Source organism: Ammospiza caudacuta, chromosome 5 (assembly GCF_027887145.1).
Source record: "Ammospiza caudacuta isolate bAmmCau1 chromosome 5, bAmmCau1.pri, whole genome shotgun sequence".
NCBI lineage: Eukaryota > Metazoa > Chordata > Aves > Passeriformes > Passerellidae > Ammospiza > Ammospiza caudacuta.
In genome coordinates this window covers 72127165-72143659 of record NC_080597.1, presented here as the reverse complement: position 1 = coordinate 72143659, position 16495 = coordinate 72127165, and the positions used below count along the sequence as shown (strand labels likewise).

General features: G+C 37.6%; 1 protein-coding gene across 1 annotated transcript in view; it reads right to left on the bottom strand.

The window, feature by feature from the left end:
* The window catches only part of USP6NL (USP6 N-terminal like), a 62336-nt gene that overhangs the window by 37080 nt on the left and 8761 nt on the right, over nt 1-16495 (bottom strand). The window contains exon 4 of the mRNA XM_058805968.1: nt 4475-4514. Coding sequence (XP_058661951.1) covers nt 4475-4514 — 40 coding nt within the window. The remainder of the gene's footprint in view (nt 1-4474; nt 4515-16495) is intronic.

Genomic DNA, 16495 nt, shown 5'->3' with positions numbered 1-16495 from the left:
TTTTCAGCACTATGGATGAATTGTGTTTTATAAGAGGAGATTAAGTACAAGATTTCTCAAAGTTTCTTTCTCACATATTTGACAAGTTACAAAAAAAAATCCCCAAAACTTCCATTTGTTTTCATACTCATTTTTCTGTCAAATAATTTCTGCTGCAAGCCACTTAAAAGTCAGTTGTCTTTGAAATTATCTTTCCCCAGACTTGCCCTAAACATCATTAGCTTCTGTTTGCAAGTGATCCCTTCTTAAAAGGCACACAGTTAAAAATGAACAAAAACAAATGCATGCAAGAATGACAGTGCAGGAGCAGAACTGGGAATAAAGCTTTCATTTTTAGATGTTAAAAGATAGAAATCCTTGCCATAATTCTCCTCCTGAAGAATTCAGGCACATTTTCAGCTGAATTACCCTGTAACCTAACATCAAGGATTCCTTCTGAAGATCTATTAGCTTAAATTTTATTACTGACAAGAATATTTCAGTAACAAGGTGATAGAATGAGAATCCAAATCAAAACAAACCTCATTTTCTCAAAACAAATAGTTACATTAAGTAGTCTGGCAAGTACAGCCCTACTACCTTAGAGAGTGCCCTTCTGTCTATAAAAAATATTGCTGGAGTTGCCATCAGCTTCTCAAATTTGGGGACCAAACAAGCCCTTGGAATCAGCCATCTTAGCCCATGAATTTCAAGGAACTTTGGCATCACACAACCAAAAATCTGTATTTTGTTACCTCCACTGATAAGACTTTAAGCACTTGTTTTTACAGCCCAGTTTTACATTTTGCAAATTATCTCTGATTATAATACAAAGTTAATAGTTAGCTGTGTGTTGTTACATGTTTTTAATGAGACTGTTTCAACTCTCTCATAAAGCTTTGGAACAGAAGATCCAGACTGTAAAGTTTAAAGCAAAATTGCATGTGTGTAGCTACTGCTTTCTCTTCAAAGCTGAATATAAAAAAAATAATATTTAGTTTTATTGTAAAGGACAGCCCCTCTACCTCCAACTCCAAATTCAGGGATTAATAAAGACAGGAAGGCTATTCATATGGTTAGCGATTCAATCTGGTAACAATGTAAAAGTTTAATTTTAAAGCTCCACAGGATACTGAAAAGTTATAAATATTTTCATTAAGTATTTATAAAGTCAATTGCATCCAAAATGTTGGGGGGAATATAAAAGAAAATTACTACTTATTGTCCCAACAGAATCCTAATTTTACTTCTAGCTTTTACCCATCAGAATTTGTGCATTCTTTCTTGGCTCCCAATGCAATACAAGAGGCTTCTTTAACTTCCTGAACTTCTTTAACCCAGGAGCCCAAAGCCCTGCATTAGCAGAAGTATAACTTGGTGAAATTTAGGTCCACTCCAACTATGTATGACAGGTCCACAAAATATCGTGGAAATAAGTTGGTTTGGATTTTCAAGTTATTTTTTATTTGAATTCAAATTCTGTAAGCCTGACACAAGTATAAAAATGTAATGGGGAAAAGTAGTGCCTCTACTCTTTCAACCTTATCTAACTACTCATGTTGCAATCAACTGCCCACACTCCTGTTCAGGTTCTGGCTGTATTGGGCAATATCTCAAATTAAATATCTCAAATAAAAGCCTTTTATATTTTTTTAAAAGACATTTCTTAAGACTTTTTAGAGGGGAGGGCTAGAAAACCTATTGTTTCCAAGATGTCACAACACTGTTTCTGATTCTCCTTCACACTTGCAACTCCTTTAAGGAATCAGCATTTTCAACATCTCCTAAAGCAGCTGTTCTTCAGGCATAGTTTTTATTCCTGCAGGAATAACAGGAAGTCAGGAAAGGTCTCTGCCCTCAACAGGTTGTTCATGTAATTGGTAAGAAAAATAAAACCCTATCTGCTTCCACAGTCTTTTTGTTTGTATGTTTGATCTGCTTTCAAGATTTTTGGTCTTTTGAGCCAGAAGCTCAATTCAATTGTATGTTTGTTCAAGCTTTTATGTCTTTGTGTCAATTTACCCATTCTCAAGTGATGCTACTGTAGTCAAAATAGCAATTATTTTGGTGTTCAGTTCTTGAAAACTTTTAGCTATTTCTTTCCCTGTCTGAATTATGTTCACTTTTATGTCTAACAGGTACAACACTGAAAACACAGACAGATCTGAGGCAGCTCATTGCAGAGCAGAGGGATGCTGCTACTGCTCTTTCAGACAGGTTCCATGTAGTTGTCACAAAAAAAAAAAAAAAAAGAAAAACAATCCATTTATCTGTCTTCTGAGCACATTTTACACTTTGAAGCATTTTTGCCATTGGGAGTAACAGAATCCCTAATTGAAGCAGAGCTGGTTTCTACTCTCATGTCAGTAAACAATGCACTAGTGAAAGCACAAAAATCATGAAATTGCCAAGCATCCCTCTCGTGTGCAGCACTCCACCTTCCTGGAGAGCACATGAGCCAGGGGCTGAGCTTAAAGCAAAGCTTCAGCAGAAACTTCCCACAAAACCAGAACTTGCTGAACTGCTCCCCAGAGAATTCATAATAAAGTAAACCATGACAAAATCTAACTGAAAATTACTTACAAAACATTTCACAGAACTTCAAAATCAGAATCAGACCCAGAGTCCAGTTTTCCTAAGGTCAGTTCTCTGTCTCCTCTCCTCCCCCAGAAATCTTTCCTCCCCTTGTCTTATCTGAGATGTGCTGGATTATTCATGCCAAGGTTAAGTAGTTCATAATGTAGGACAATGATTTGATGCATTTAAGGCATCAAATGTGCAGCAAAGTAATGAAGCACCAAAATGAGTCATTATTATTGTTAATGCAGAGTAAAGGTATTATGACCAAAAAATACACACACAGAAATCCCAGCCTAAGAGGTTTTTTTGTGCCTGTAGAACAGATTCCAAATTCACAAGGATACCAACCTTTTACGTAAGTTGCCAATTATATGAAAACTTGAGTTAGGAATATTTTTTTTAAATTCACAAGGCAAGAGGAAAGCATAAACAGTTCTGCTGAATGACTTCAAAAGACATTGTGCAGAAAGCTTTTAATCCTAGCCTACATTAACATAACACAGTAATCCTTATGGATGGTATCTTGAAAACTGCAGATTCAGACAGGAGCCAGATAAAGCTCAGACCAGCAGAGGTCAGGATACCATCAGGAGTGTAACCAGTCTAATGCAGGAGCATCACTGGATGATTATTAAAAGACACTAGACTTGCAATTTAACACTGACTCCATAAATTCAGTTTCTGTGCTGACACTTAGAGACAGTACAAACAGAATTTGGGACACAAAACCAAGACACTATTTCCCTCAAATAATTTAAGGCTAACTACAAAGCCACAGTGAATCAGAATTCAAAACACATCTAGCACAGTAGCTGCAAGCTGCCTAATATTTCTGCTCAGAGACTCACCCCCCTGCTGTGTCCTTCTGATGGAAATGAAATTATACATACACTCACTGTGTTATTAAATGTAATGAAACATGGCAGGAAAAGGCAACCATTTCAGGCTGTGTATGCAAAACCACACGTGGACCAAGGCAAAACAAAAGAGACCTACAAGTTCTACTCTTTCACAGTAAGCATCTCTTACTAGCTTCAGTATATAATTGAAGCACAAATTAACTAATTTTCAGAAGCACTGCTGTTTTTAACACTTAAAGAGCTGAGTTGCCTTGAAACACCTAATTCCATCCTTTTTTCAGGTATTCTACTGATTTGTGCAATCAAGAGGGATAATTTAAACTTACAATTTTAAATACTTTGATAGAGTTTTCTGATTTGATTTATCTGGGAGGTAACAACAGACCCAACCGACCAAGGGGAAATACCAACAGTAACTAGGCCCAGACAAGCAGAAATTCAGTTCCTCATTATTTTTCCACATTTCCAACACATCAGCTGTCAAACTACTTCTCCAGAACCCTACAGCAGCAGAAAGATTTTTGGAGCAGGACCTGCAGCAGCTGCCAACAGGAGCTGCACATCCGAAATGCAGATGTGCAACACAGCTCAGCAACTCAGCATTGCAAGGGAGGTCACCACACCACACCATGGTGGCAGCAGGATATTTGTCACCATTTCCCAAAGCAGCCCAGGCTCCTCAGGACAGCAGCACACGCCTGGGTGGCAGTGCCAGCACCTCACTCACATCATCCATTTCCCTGCACAGCTTCCACTCTGTCAGGGCAGAGCTGGCTGTGAGCTCTTGAGTAGCTCCATTTCCTTCACAAAATGGGAGAGGAATATTCACTCTCTCTGACAGGAGCAAATGTAAAAACAAGGGGGCCCCCAGGGATCTGTGGGTGAGTTAATGTGGCCTCAAGGACACAGCTCTTAGGGGACTCAGAATGAGCTTCTCTGGAAATGCAAATCACTAAAATGCTTCATCAACTCATTTCACAATGATTTATATTTTTAAAAGCTGTAAATCTGTAAATGTTTACTTACTAATAAAACCTGGAGGACAGTGGACTTACCTTTTCTATCACTGCATCATGGACAGGAAGCTCCTCTGGACTGAAAACAAAGATAAAGTTTACATTAGTCTTGGTTGTTCTTGGCACAAAATCATTTCTGTATAGGCTCTTACAAGTCAGCACTTACACCAGCAGTTTGTAGTAACAAGTGAACAAGAATTCTGAACTGTAAAGAAGCAATATTTTAAGTACAGAACTAGGATTTTAAATTAAAATAGTTGCATAACTTAAGAAAAACATTGCATAGATTAAGAAAACTTTTTTTCTTCTATAAAAGCACTCTGTGTTGTACTACTAACCTGAAACCCAAATGATTCTTGTTTTTTTTTGATCATACTATTGTTAGCTGATTTACCAACAAAAAAAAAGTTTCCTCCTTTACTACTGTGCTCAAGGAAAGGCACTGAGACTTTGCTTGGCTTAGGAGAGTTAACTCACATGTTCTCAAAACTACAAATCTCACTCTAAGTAACAAGCAGAAAGTAGCAGGAAAAGAAATTAGTTTTGTTACTAGGTACCTAATTAATACTAAATATTGAGGTCCTTTCACTTCTTATCCTAAGCCTAAAAAGGCAGCTTAGGAATTGAAAGCTTTGACCTGATAAATCTTCAGACTTTCCATTCCTTTCATTTCATTCTGAGGCCTCTGACTTCTGTTTTTCTTAGCAAAGAAATTTGTGCTTTTCCTCTCAAAAGCAACTGGAGCACCTAGATGCCAAGAGAGCCTGCCTTCCCCTGCAGCTTCTGCAAACACAGCAGCTCAGTTGTAACAAGCAACTCCCTTCTGCTCCTGAGGGCAGATAAATAACACACCCAACACCACCATGGTTAAAAGGGACTAAAACACAGGAAACACGTGAAATACTTTTAAAAGTTCCTACTGAGTCTTGATATTATGAAAAAAAACCTCATACCCACATCATTATAGCTTTCTACAGAGAAGATATTCACCAGCAGTGTTTGAGACCTGTATGCACTCTGTGCAAGGGTGACCTTGGTGAAGGCTGCAGTGTAAGAACACTCTGATGCAGAACACTTGAATTCAATCTCATTGCATTTATAAGATGCTGTCTCAGATTCAAAAGTTATATTTGAATAAAGAAATACAGAATGAAGAAATGCATTTGAACCACTTCATCTAATGGAAAAACCTGCTCCCGTCAACACCTTCACAGACAAGTCTAACAACACACACAAGTCAACACACACACCACACACAAGTCAAATTTTCCAGTCCACAGATCAGAAACTGATTTTAAAATCAACACTATTGCTTTTGAGCAGCATTGCAAAAAGCAGAACTCGTTCATTTAGAAGCACTTAAATATCTGAAAGCTTTCTTGCTGAATAACAACATAATCAAAAAAACTCTCGATCAACATCTAACACACTAGAAACAACCTCTAGTCAGTGTTATTTGTAAATATTAACAAAATTATAATATTGTGCATGTCCTCATATAACTAAATCAGCTGAAAGCAGGCCCTTTGTATGCCAAGTATCACCTAGAAATTCTAGAAAGCTTATTTCAAGTGGAAAGAAAAAGCAAAGGGAAGAAAAAATTCAATTTAACACAATCTGCTTGGGGTGGTTGTTGTTTGGTTTGATGCACAGAGACTGCTAGGCCTTCTCACATCACTTAAAATTTCCAATTCTTCAGTGACAGTTGCAGGCCCTGCCCACCCTCCATGAGCCTCCCACAGCAGCCTCGTTCTTCCAGCCCTAGGAGGTCACACCAGCAGCTGGCTGGGCACACAACAAACTCTTTTTCTTTTTCCTGCAGCCTACAAGGCCAGGATCTGCCAGCTCTGCATCCCCGTGGGCTCACAGCGGCCACAGCAGCTCCTCTGCTGAACTGGAACCACTTGACAGCTCCTCCTCACGCTGGCATGGAAGCTGATCACATCAAAGATTAATCAAATCTTATTTTTCACAAAAGAAGAATGAGTTCTAGTGATTTATTAAGGAATTGCTCTCTGCTAATTTGGTGAGTTATCATCAGTGTACAAAGAAAAGCCATGGCGGAACCTCCTGAGCAGGAAAAGGCTGCCCTCATGTCCTGTCCTGCTCATTATTTTTTTGAGCTGCTACACTGCCAGTCCACAGCAGCACATTAAGGCAGCCCCTGTTTTTATTCCCCAGGATGCTGCTGAGCACCTGGCAAACAGCACAGAAGGCAAATGAATGGCCTGGGGCAGCTCTGTAACTCACTGGACAGGCAGCAGTTCCTGGAGATCTCCCTCTCCATTAACAAAATGGCATCAGCTATGCCCCTATACTCACTTATGTAAATATTAAAATCTACCCTGCAAGGACCGAAGGAAAGGCAGTGCAGGCACACAAACTCAAAGCCCCTAAAGGTACTTTAAATAAATATATTTCCATTTAGTGTGTTTTCTAGGCAGAAGCCTTAGAGATTTTCTTTTATTAGGTAGAATCTGAAACAAAATCAGTTAATGTCTATGAATCTGTTATTTTATTGTACCTTCTCTTTTTCCTTTATAATGATGCATCTTTTCCCTCCTTCCCCAGCCAAGCCAATCTAACATTGTTATACCTTAATTATTTCTTTTAAAAATGAATCTTCTCCAACCATTCCCAATCTGTTTAAACTCGCATTTCTCCATGGTTTTTATCTGCATACTTCACCAAATAATAAACGGAAATAGTGAACAGTATTAACATAATATAACTATATCCTGCCCTAAGATGACTTTTTAATAGCTGAAGTAATATTCATTTAGGGGATCCAGAGAGAACAGAACTGATTAACATAATTAGCTTGGAACCATACAATCCTGGATATCCAAGAGAGGAGTCACAGGGATACTTTTAACTGAAGTCATGAAAATTAGGACTCAGCAGAAATGAGATCTTAACACTCTGCAGTCCCCACCAAATAAAATCTGAATAGGTAAAGTCAGCTGTTGAATGAGCCAGGAATTAACAATCATTACACCTGGTCTGTGAAGACAAGAGCTTCCACCTGCAGCTACATGGGATCCCAAGGGCAGCTCAGGGCTCTGCCGGTCACTGCCAAGCAGCTCTGCTGCCACAGCGCTAAAAAAAGGGCTGAAGGTCTCCTCTCCAGGTCTGGGAGCTGCAGGTGCCTGATGGTCACCCTACTGCCAGGTTCCTCAAAGACATCTCACTGGAAGAAAGTAAATAGTGGATTGAAAGTAAATAGTGGATTGAAAGTAAAAACTGGATTCCAAGGTCTGACTGGAACTCAGGATCTTACCCATGGCCCTCACTGGTGGTGACCTGCAGCACCAGCCCAAAGCCATCCTCCCATCTTTCAGTCTGGACTACTTCCACCTTCTGCTGAGTCTCTAAGGTCAAAGACAAGACTTCATTCATTAAACCTGATTGAAAGTGCCTTTTTTTATTATGTTGTAAGAGATGAATGGATCTTACATCTTTAAATCCACCACGCTGGCTAACACAGGTTTTCATCAACGTTTCAAAAAAACAAAAAAAAATTATGTCAAATGTATGATCATCTGTCAATTTAGACCATTAAATATGCAGATCTATGGTTCTGACCATTACAGCATGTGTTGTAATTAGCCTCCTTGAGCGACAATGGTAGTTGAAATAAATTGAAAAGTCTAAGACTTACCAAGCTTACAGTCCCCTACCCACTGCCTCTGTTTAAATCAGCAATCTTTAAAGAGCACTTTGATGTATTTGTTCAATACAAACACAAGGAAAGACTTTCTTATATTACACACTCAACAGATTTATTCTTTTCCTATATTTGTATTTGAATCCCAAGTATGTTCCCTGCTGACTCAAATCACAGAATTTTCCTGTTTCTGGTTTGGCTGAAGTTTAAGAGATGTAAAGCCTCCTCTGTCCTTTGCAGCTTCAGTTGAGGATGGAAGATATTTAGTGCAATAATCAACCTTGGTACACCAGTCACCCTAGAACTCCAAATTCCAGAGGATCAATTCATTACTTCACAGACACAAGTTGGACAAGGTCTGACAACAAAATTTTCACTGGGTAAAAAAATGTGGCAAAAATTGACCACAATAAGACGAAAAATACTACAAAACCTGAAGAACTGTAATGTTCAAAATCTTTTGGTATGTTATATTTTTATTTATCAATTTCTATTTTAGAACTGACCAGGGCACTGTGAAGAACTTTGGGGCTTGTTATCATGAAATATTTGTGGGAATAACTGTGATACACACAAGTCATCTAATTAAAAAGTCAATTACATTCAATATTTCTATATTACTGAACCCAGTGTAACACAGACATTAAAAAGATTTAATCTTCACAAAGCCTGCAAAGCAGTACCTATGCAAAAAGTTTTCTCAAACTATTACTAAATTATTCTCTCATGCTCTCCTCTAAGTGCAAGAGCATCACCTTGTACCACTGCACAGAGTTTCATTTTAAATGAAAAGTATTTCAAAATCATATTTGGTGTCACATTTTCAATATAATCTGGGGAAGTTTCTTGCAGAACACTGATCTTCATGGTCTCATTGAGTTAATTTCAGTGAGAAACAAATCTCATTGAAGAAACAAATGTGCATTCAGCTTGTCACTTGTGACACTTCTCAGTGTTTAAATCCATGAGGAAAACATACTTGCTATTATTTATTTTGAAGGAAGCATTTTAAAAACTTTTTCAAAACAGTCATTTGTATCATTTTGAAACCTTCACGATCAATAAATTTGTGAGGAAACATCCACAAAAACATCAGTAAGGTATAAAACTCAAAACCAAAAGCGATGTGAAATGAATTTGTAAGAGTGATCACACAAAGGTAAGGTATGAGAAGGGAAGAATTCACTTGACAGGTGTCTGAACACAATGAGCTTCAGTACAAATGGAGTTGTCTTGCTGTACAATATGAAACTCAGATTGCTGAAGTAACAACTTGCACCATTACAGTATCCAGATATATCAGGAAAAAGTAAATCTTCCCAAACAGGTACAGTTTTAAATTGTGTGATTTGTCAGGAGTGAGTTGTAGGAGTCTATGGCTTTACTAGACACAAAAAAAATGAGAATACTCACACTGGGAAACCAATTCTACAGCAATAAACACACTAACAAGGTGCTCCATTGGGTCTGGCACACAAAGCTGTCAGGGCAATATGGGGCATTATGGATATGTACAACAGGGCTTGGCAACAGAATCACCTTCAAGCTAATTTGCAGAGGAATCCTGACTATGAATACTGCTTTAATCTTCCAGCTTTTCAAAGGAAATTAAAGCAAAATTGTTATTTTCAAAATCAATAATATGTGGAAAAGATTTCTGGAATTATTAAGGAGAAGATAAGAAAGCTGTTGTTTTTCACAAATAAAATTCTATGGCTCACTTCCCTCTTTCTATCTCACAATGTACTTACAAACTCACAATTTTGATTGAGTCTGTCTCAGAATAATTGGAGCTCTGCTACTGTAATCATTCACTTGGAATTTTCACTGAACAACGTCTGCACAGTATGGGGGTAGTGACTACAGCAGATTAAAAAACAGCTTTCAGAAGTTTTGTTAAAATTCATAAGCAAGCCAAAGCAATTAATTAACATATGGGATAAGCCACTGTGACATTCCACAATATAATTATCAGGAAACATGCTGCAAGAAAGGATTTAATGCTGGCAAAAGGTTGGACCACATGTGATTTTGTGACTAGGTTTTATTTGCAATTATTATTTGTGGATTCTGTGGATGTTGCTGCCAATTTGCACAGCCCAGTGCCATGAACACGTAGCTCCTGTCCAGAAAGTCTCAAGCAATGTGAACTGTAAGAGATGAGACAAAATAAAATTCAAGTTTTATCAAATTCAACTAAACTCAAAATGGTGACTTTTTGGTTAAGTACTTGGCTGCTTGAAAGATGACTTTGCTGTTAAGTTTTTATTGCCAATATGAAAAATTATCACGAAATTCATAGCAAAAAACATAGAACTGTATTTTCACTGCCAAATACTAAAAATATGTGCTTCCTTCTCTTTTTAGTGGAAAGCTGTGCTCTATGTGAAAACCTGAAAGTTTCCCCAGCATGGAATCAGAACACCTTTGAGAAAATTTATAATCTGCTGAACTGAGCACATCAGCATTTCTAGTGATTTTTGATGTCACTTTAATTGCACATAAATGAACACTGAGGTTAAAAATGTCTTCTCAGAATCAAGTTTTTATAGAAAGATAAAAATTAGCCTAAGCTACTTTAAAATTCCCAAGAGTCTAAAAGGCAAATGAAAGAGAATGCCTTACTTCTAATTTACATTTGATAAATGTCTAAAACACCTAGGATTTTCTCCTTAAACACATAGCTCCTGTTTTGAAGTACTGCTCAAAGGTTCCTTCCTGTGCACATCACTTACACCATAAATTAACAGAGATCCATGGTTTGCATGTTGGCAGCTCCATCTGCATTAAAATTCATGTGCTATGCAAAGCATATTTGAACATGAATTACCTAAGATGGGATTGTTCCAGCAATATCTACTTGCTCACTGCTGAAGTTCAAAGCATTCTGTACCTGCACTTGCTTCTTTGAGAAATAAAACTTCAGTGGTCTCAAATCCCATTCTGGTGGGTCCTTCATTGGGTCAAGAGAAGCAGCATCTTTGCACTTCTAAAAACTGTCCCCCTTTAGCATCCTTTACAACCTGTGCCACTCTGGCCAATTCCTACATTCAGCTACTTTCATCTTCTGGAAATGCTAAATTTAGCAGGAAATAAATGAGGTAATAATGATCACGCTGCCTACTTATGTTTTAGAGCTTAAGCAGCAACTCAAAGCCATTGCATATCTCTTTATGAATGTTGTATAAATTAAACCATATTCACATAGTCAATAATTTTTTTCAGCTCTGATACCTAATAGCTCTTTTCATGCAAGGAAGTACTTTATGAATTCCTAGTACACACTGGATGATCTTTTACTGAAATCAAGCAGCAGCAGCTGTTAACAAAAAAACCACATTATTTGCCCTTAGTTGGCAGAATTATCCTGCAGCTTATTTTTGTGTTTGCCATCAAATCTGCAGGATTGCATTCACCTCATTTCCTTCTGTATCTGCAGGGGATTGCTGAAGTGACAGCCTGGACTAACGCAGCTGAAAGAATGGATTTAAAATTCAAATTTCAACTCTAGTCCTAAGAATAAGCTTAGAATCAAGCCATGCCAAAGAAAGGGGTAACACTGTGACACAGATTTAGGAAAGTAAAAAAGACCATTCTGAATTACAGCAAATAACAACAGAACATTTCCTCCTTCCACAGGATGACCATGCATGAAATGAAAGTGAGAGAAGAACCACACACTAGATCACCACAGTAGCACAAGGGGAAAGGAAAGACAAAAAACTAAAGAGAAAAACATATTAAATAATGTTGCAAAAAAATGAAATGCACAGTCCAAGTCAGAAAAATTCATTGGTAACTTCTAGACATGTTAACTTCAAGGTACTTCCTTCTTCTGGTGAAGTCCTACCACTAAATACACAAGAGATGTGCAAATATATGCAATTGCAAAGCTCACAGGTGACATGCAGAGAGAAGTTCTGGCTCCTCTCCCTTTGCTACATCTGGTTTATACAACTTTTTATACAATTTTCATGAAACAGCTTTGAAAAAACAATCACTATTCCCCATCAGCGCGACAAAGAATACGTGTTAAAACAGCAAGTGTGAGAAAAAGTGAACAACAAAGGCACTGAAGACTTCCTTGTAGTAACCAAAACACCTTCTAAAGCAACACTTCTGACCACATGCTCTTGCAAAAATAAGACTTCACTTTAAGGAAGCAAATACTGCAAACTGCCACAGGCAGCTCGTGCTTTTGGACACCAGCTCAAATGCATGCATGCAAAAATACTCACAGCACAACCTCCACCAAAATTCACCACCAGACAAATCCACAGACCAGTGTTCACTTCCACCATGGAAGCAGAGCTGTAAACTCAGTCAGAATGAACAGAACTAAGCAAATTTTACAGCAGCTCCAATACACTCTTCCACTGTCAAGGATGTTTAGATAAAATTACCTATTTATCCTGGTCTGTGAACCAGCCTCACCACTGCACAACTGCATAGTAAGAAAGGATTCATTTCAACGTAGCAGGAATTCCTTAACTGATAAATCATGTGTTTGCTGTGTTTTCAAAACAGGTTTTGTCATACAGAAATGCTATTAAAATATTGTAAAAGCAGTTCCGCTTGAAAGCATACAAAGAGAAAAAGAAAAAAAAAAAAAAAAAGAAAGTTGTCTATTGCTAGGAAAATGGACCTAAAAAAAAGCATTTTCAATCTCAATAACCAGCCCAAGAAAACTACCATTTCTCTCCAAAAAATAAAGATAATATCCTCAGGGTATATCAGGGCAAAAGGAAAGAATGTTAAACAGAGCTGAAATTTGTGGGGTTTTTTTAACAGCAGTTCCTCAATATGATTAGCAATGAATATTCTGCAGCAAAATCAGTCAAGGCAAGTGTGTCACACATTAGAAGGCAGAATCCATGACACATAATACAAGATTCCAATGGAGAGAAGAGAATTCAGCAGAGTTCCCATGGTAAATCTTTATAATGCTTCATGAAAAATTCTAAACAGTCAAAATGAGGAATATTTGTATACTTAGGAAAAAGAGAAGAGAAACACGACTTTTCTCTAATAAGAGAGATCTGAACTTTTTTTTTAAATAAAGATTTGACTTTGGCAGCTGAAAGAGGCAGAGCTTGGCACACTTCTTCCCAAGGGAGGGAAGAGTTTAGCCCCTCTCCTGACAAGAGGGTCTGACCCTGTCTCACAAAGCTGAGAAGAAGAAAATGACAGCAAGTCCCTGCTGAATGACCAGCAGAAATAAAATGCAATAAGACTGACATTTATAATTGCACTGTTAGGAATAAACATTTCATTGCTATTTCAGCACATCACCACATCATTTAACATGTTTGGCAATATTTACTGTGCCTAGAAAATTAAGAATTGTGGCTCCATGTCACTGTGAACAGTAACTTTGCAACTCTTCTTGTAGCCTTGGAGCTCTTTGCTTGAACTCTGATGTGCAGATTCATGGCCTTAAAAGGAAATGGCTTTAAACTGAGACAAAGGAGATTAGATTAGATATTGGGAAAAAAAATTCCACTTTTAGGGTGGTCAGGCATTGTAACAGGTTGCTCAGAGAGGTGGTGGAGTCACCATCCCTGGAGGTGTTTAAGAGGCTTCTGGATCTGGCACTGGGTGATGTGGTTTAGTGGTTATGGGGTTCCAGTGGTGGTGCTGGGGTTACTGCTTGTCACTTCCAACCCCCATTCCATGACTCTCCTACTAAAACTTTGAAATTACAATTATATAAAATCTCTTTTTTCTTTTTGAATGTCACTTAATTATTACCAAATTACATCAACCATGCTTTTCTTTCTTTCTTTCTTGTTCGTTCTTTCTTTCTTGTTCATTCTTTCTTGTTCTTTCTTTCTCTTACCCAAAATCTCAACATAACTTCTTTTGCTGCCAAGAACCCTCAGAGACCTGTCCTCACAGCTCTTATCAGCAGAGAATTCACTCATGCACCCACCCAAATCAGCAGGGAGAGCTGTGCAAGAGTTATTGCTCTTGGCCATGAGGTTCAACAGGCACACAGGAGAAAACACCAAGGAATGCACACAGAATACTTCAGAGACAAGGACTATTTTCCAGCAAGGCTACATACAAATTACCAAGAAATAGAATCCAAGAGGGGATAACTGGTTGCTCACTCTGTTAAAAAGTTCAGGGCAAAATAATAACACTGGAGGAAAAAAAAAATCAATAGCTTCATTTGGAGACATTTAATGGAGTATCTCATTCCTTGACTGAGCTCTCAGTTTCTTTGCTCCCCTAACTCATTTTTGGAGCATGCTGTGGGAATGCATTGGTGCCAATAAAAATGCACTGTGTTTTCTAAAGAGTGAAGTTTGATGGAAAAGAGCAGGTAGGTCTCATGTCAGCACAAGGAAGAATGAATTCTGCTATTTGAAAAGTGCCTCTGGCAATGTGATGATCTCCATCATTAGCAAACTATTCTCAAAGCATGTTCTCTGCTTTAACAGGCTCATGGGATAAAGACTAAGGGTATGAGTCACATTCTCAGCTGCTGTGAATTAGTACAATTCCATCAGAATCAGCACAGAGCTACTGTAAGAGTAACACAAGAATCTAACCCAAATTTTGCAGAGAGCCTCATGAATGGCGTGAGGGGCAGATCACACCTGTATTTTCTACCACTGGTATTTCTACTGTACCACTAAAGTCTTCAGGGGATAAAAACCCACTTGAACAACCTTGCAAAATAAACCTCCAATCTGCCCAGTCTCACCATGCTGATCCTGGAATATTTAGCACCATAACAGCACCTGCCACACTAAATATATACCCTAGTTTCCATTTACTGAGCAGGTAGTAAAAGGAAAAACATATGTAAAGTGAATCACCCAAGTCAGACCACAAATTGTGACAATGTAAGTTATTGCTATAAGATAACAAGTATTAATATAAGTTAACACAAACCTTGATAATAACAAGGTCTGCAAAGAACTGATATGGTGCAGGCTGAAGAAATAAAAGTACTCTTTAATTTTCTGAATGATGCTGCTATTTTCTGAACCATGTCTGCTATGATTTTCACAGCTCATCACCAAAAGTTACCAGAACAATTCTGTTGCTGGCATTCATTGGGGAACAACAGAAATAAAAAAGTATTTGGGAAGTTGCAGTAAGAAAATTGCAGTTTTTTCTGTTATTTGTATTTCATAACTATTCATGTCTGAACACTTAAAACACTTTCTACACTAAAACACTTTCTACTTTCTGAAAATCTTCTTAGCTTTACTATTTCCCACAAGTATTTAGGTCCGAATCTGTATGTCCCAATGAGGAGTAGTAAAATTTGGACTTGAGCTGTACCTGCCCCAAAGTCCAAAAACTGATTTTTTTAAATTTTACTTAGAAAAACAAAACTGTGGTCTTGAACTGTTTTCTTGTAAAAGAAAACAGAACACATTCTTCTCAGTTGGGTGGTATACAGAGAGAGAAATAGAAAAGAATCAGCAAGAATACACACACACAAGGATTGCTTTAAAAGACTAGATAACATAAATCCTAATTTACTGCTAAAAATGAAAAGGTGGGACATTTTATTTTTAAAAAATATTTTTGCTTGGTCCCCAAATAGCTGAAAGACTGAAATCTGTATTCCAACAGGTACCAAAACAAATGAACCTGGATGATATTTCTTCATCACAGGGATGCTGTTCCATGCTTTACAAATTTCAGTACAAAGCCCCTCAGGACCTGGAGTACATTGCCCAGGGGTATGCTGGTGATGCTGCTCAGATTTGCCCAAATTTTAGCTTTCTGTGCCATTCTAGGAAGGCACTGAGGCCATTTGGCTCATCCTGCTCTGACTTTTGGCCTGGTGCTGAAAGGGCCAAAGAGGATCAGCTCTTTAAACTGGTGCTGACCTTTACAGTTGCAAAATGCTGTTCTCAGCTTCTCCCCTACTTCAGGATCAGGACAAAGTTTGGGCTGTTTTGTAAATTCAATCAGCCAATGCTCTTGAGACCATTCAACCTAAACATTATGTGGGGCAGGGAATCAAGTTATTTTGTCCTTGTACTTAACCAGAGAGTTTAATAAATACAAAATAAAATACAAATAATAAATACAAAAATAAATACAAGGATATACTCATGAATATATGTGATATATTCATGGCTATATTCAAGGATATATTAACAAATGTATGTGTTTCAACTATAGTCAGTTAAAGCTTAAATTCTTATTTACTTATAAAACACTGGCATTTTAATTTCTTGCTTTCTTTTACTGTCTTAAGATCTCCAATAATTTTTTAGCTATAAAAATAATTCATAAAATTGTCACTTCTAAATAGACAAATAAATAGAGACATTATATAAACTGTCAGTTTAAAGAAATAAAATACCTTTTAAAACATTCCTAGTTGTAGTAGGGAACTTGTTATCACCCAAGGAATAAGG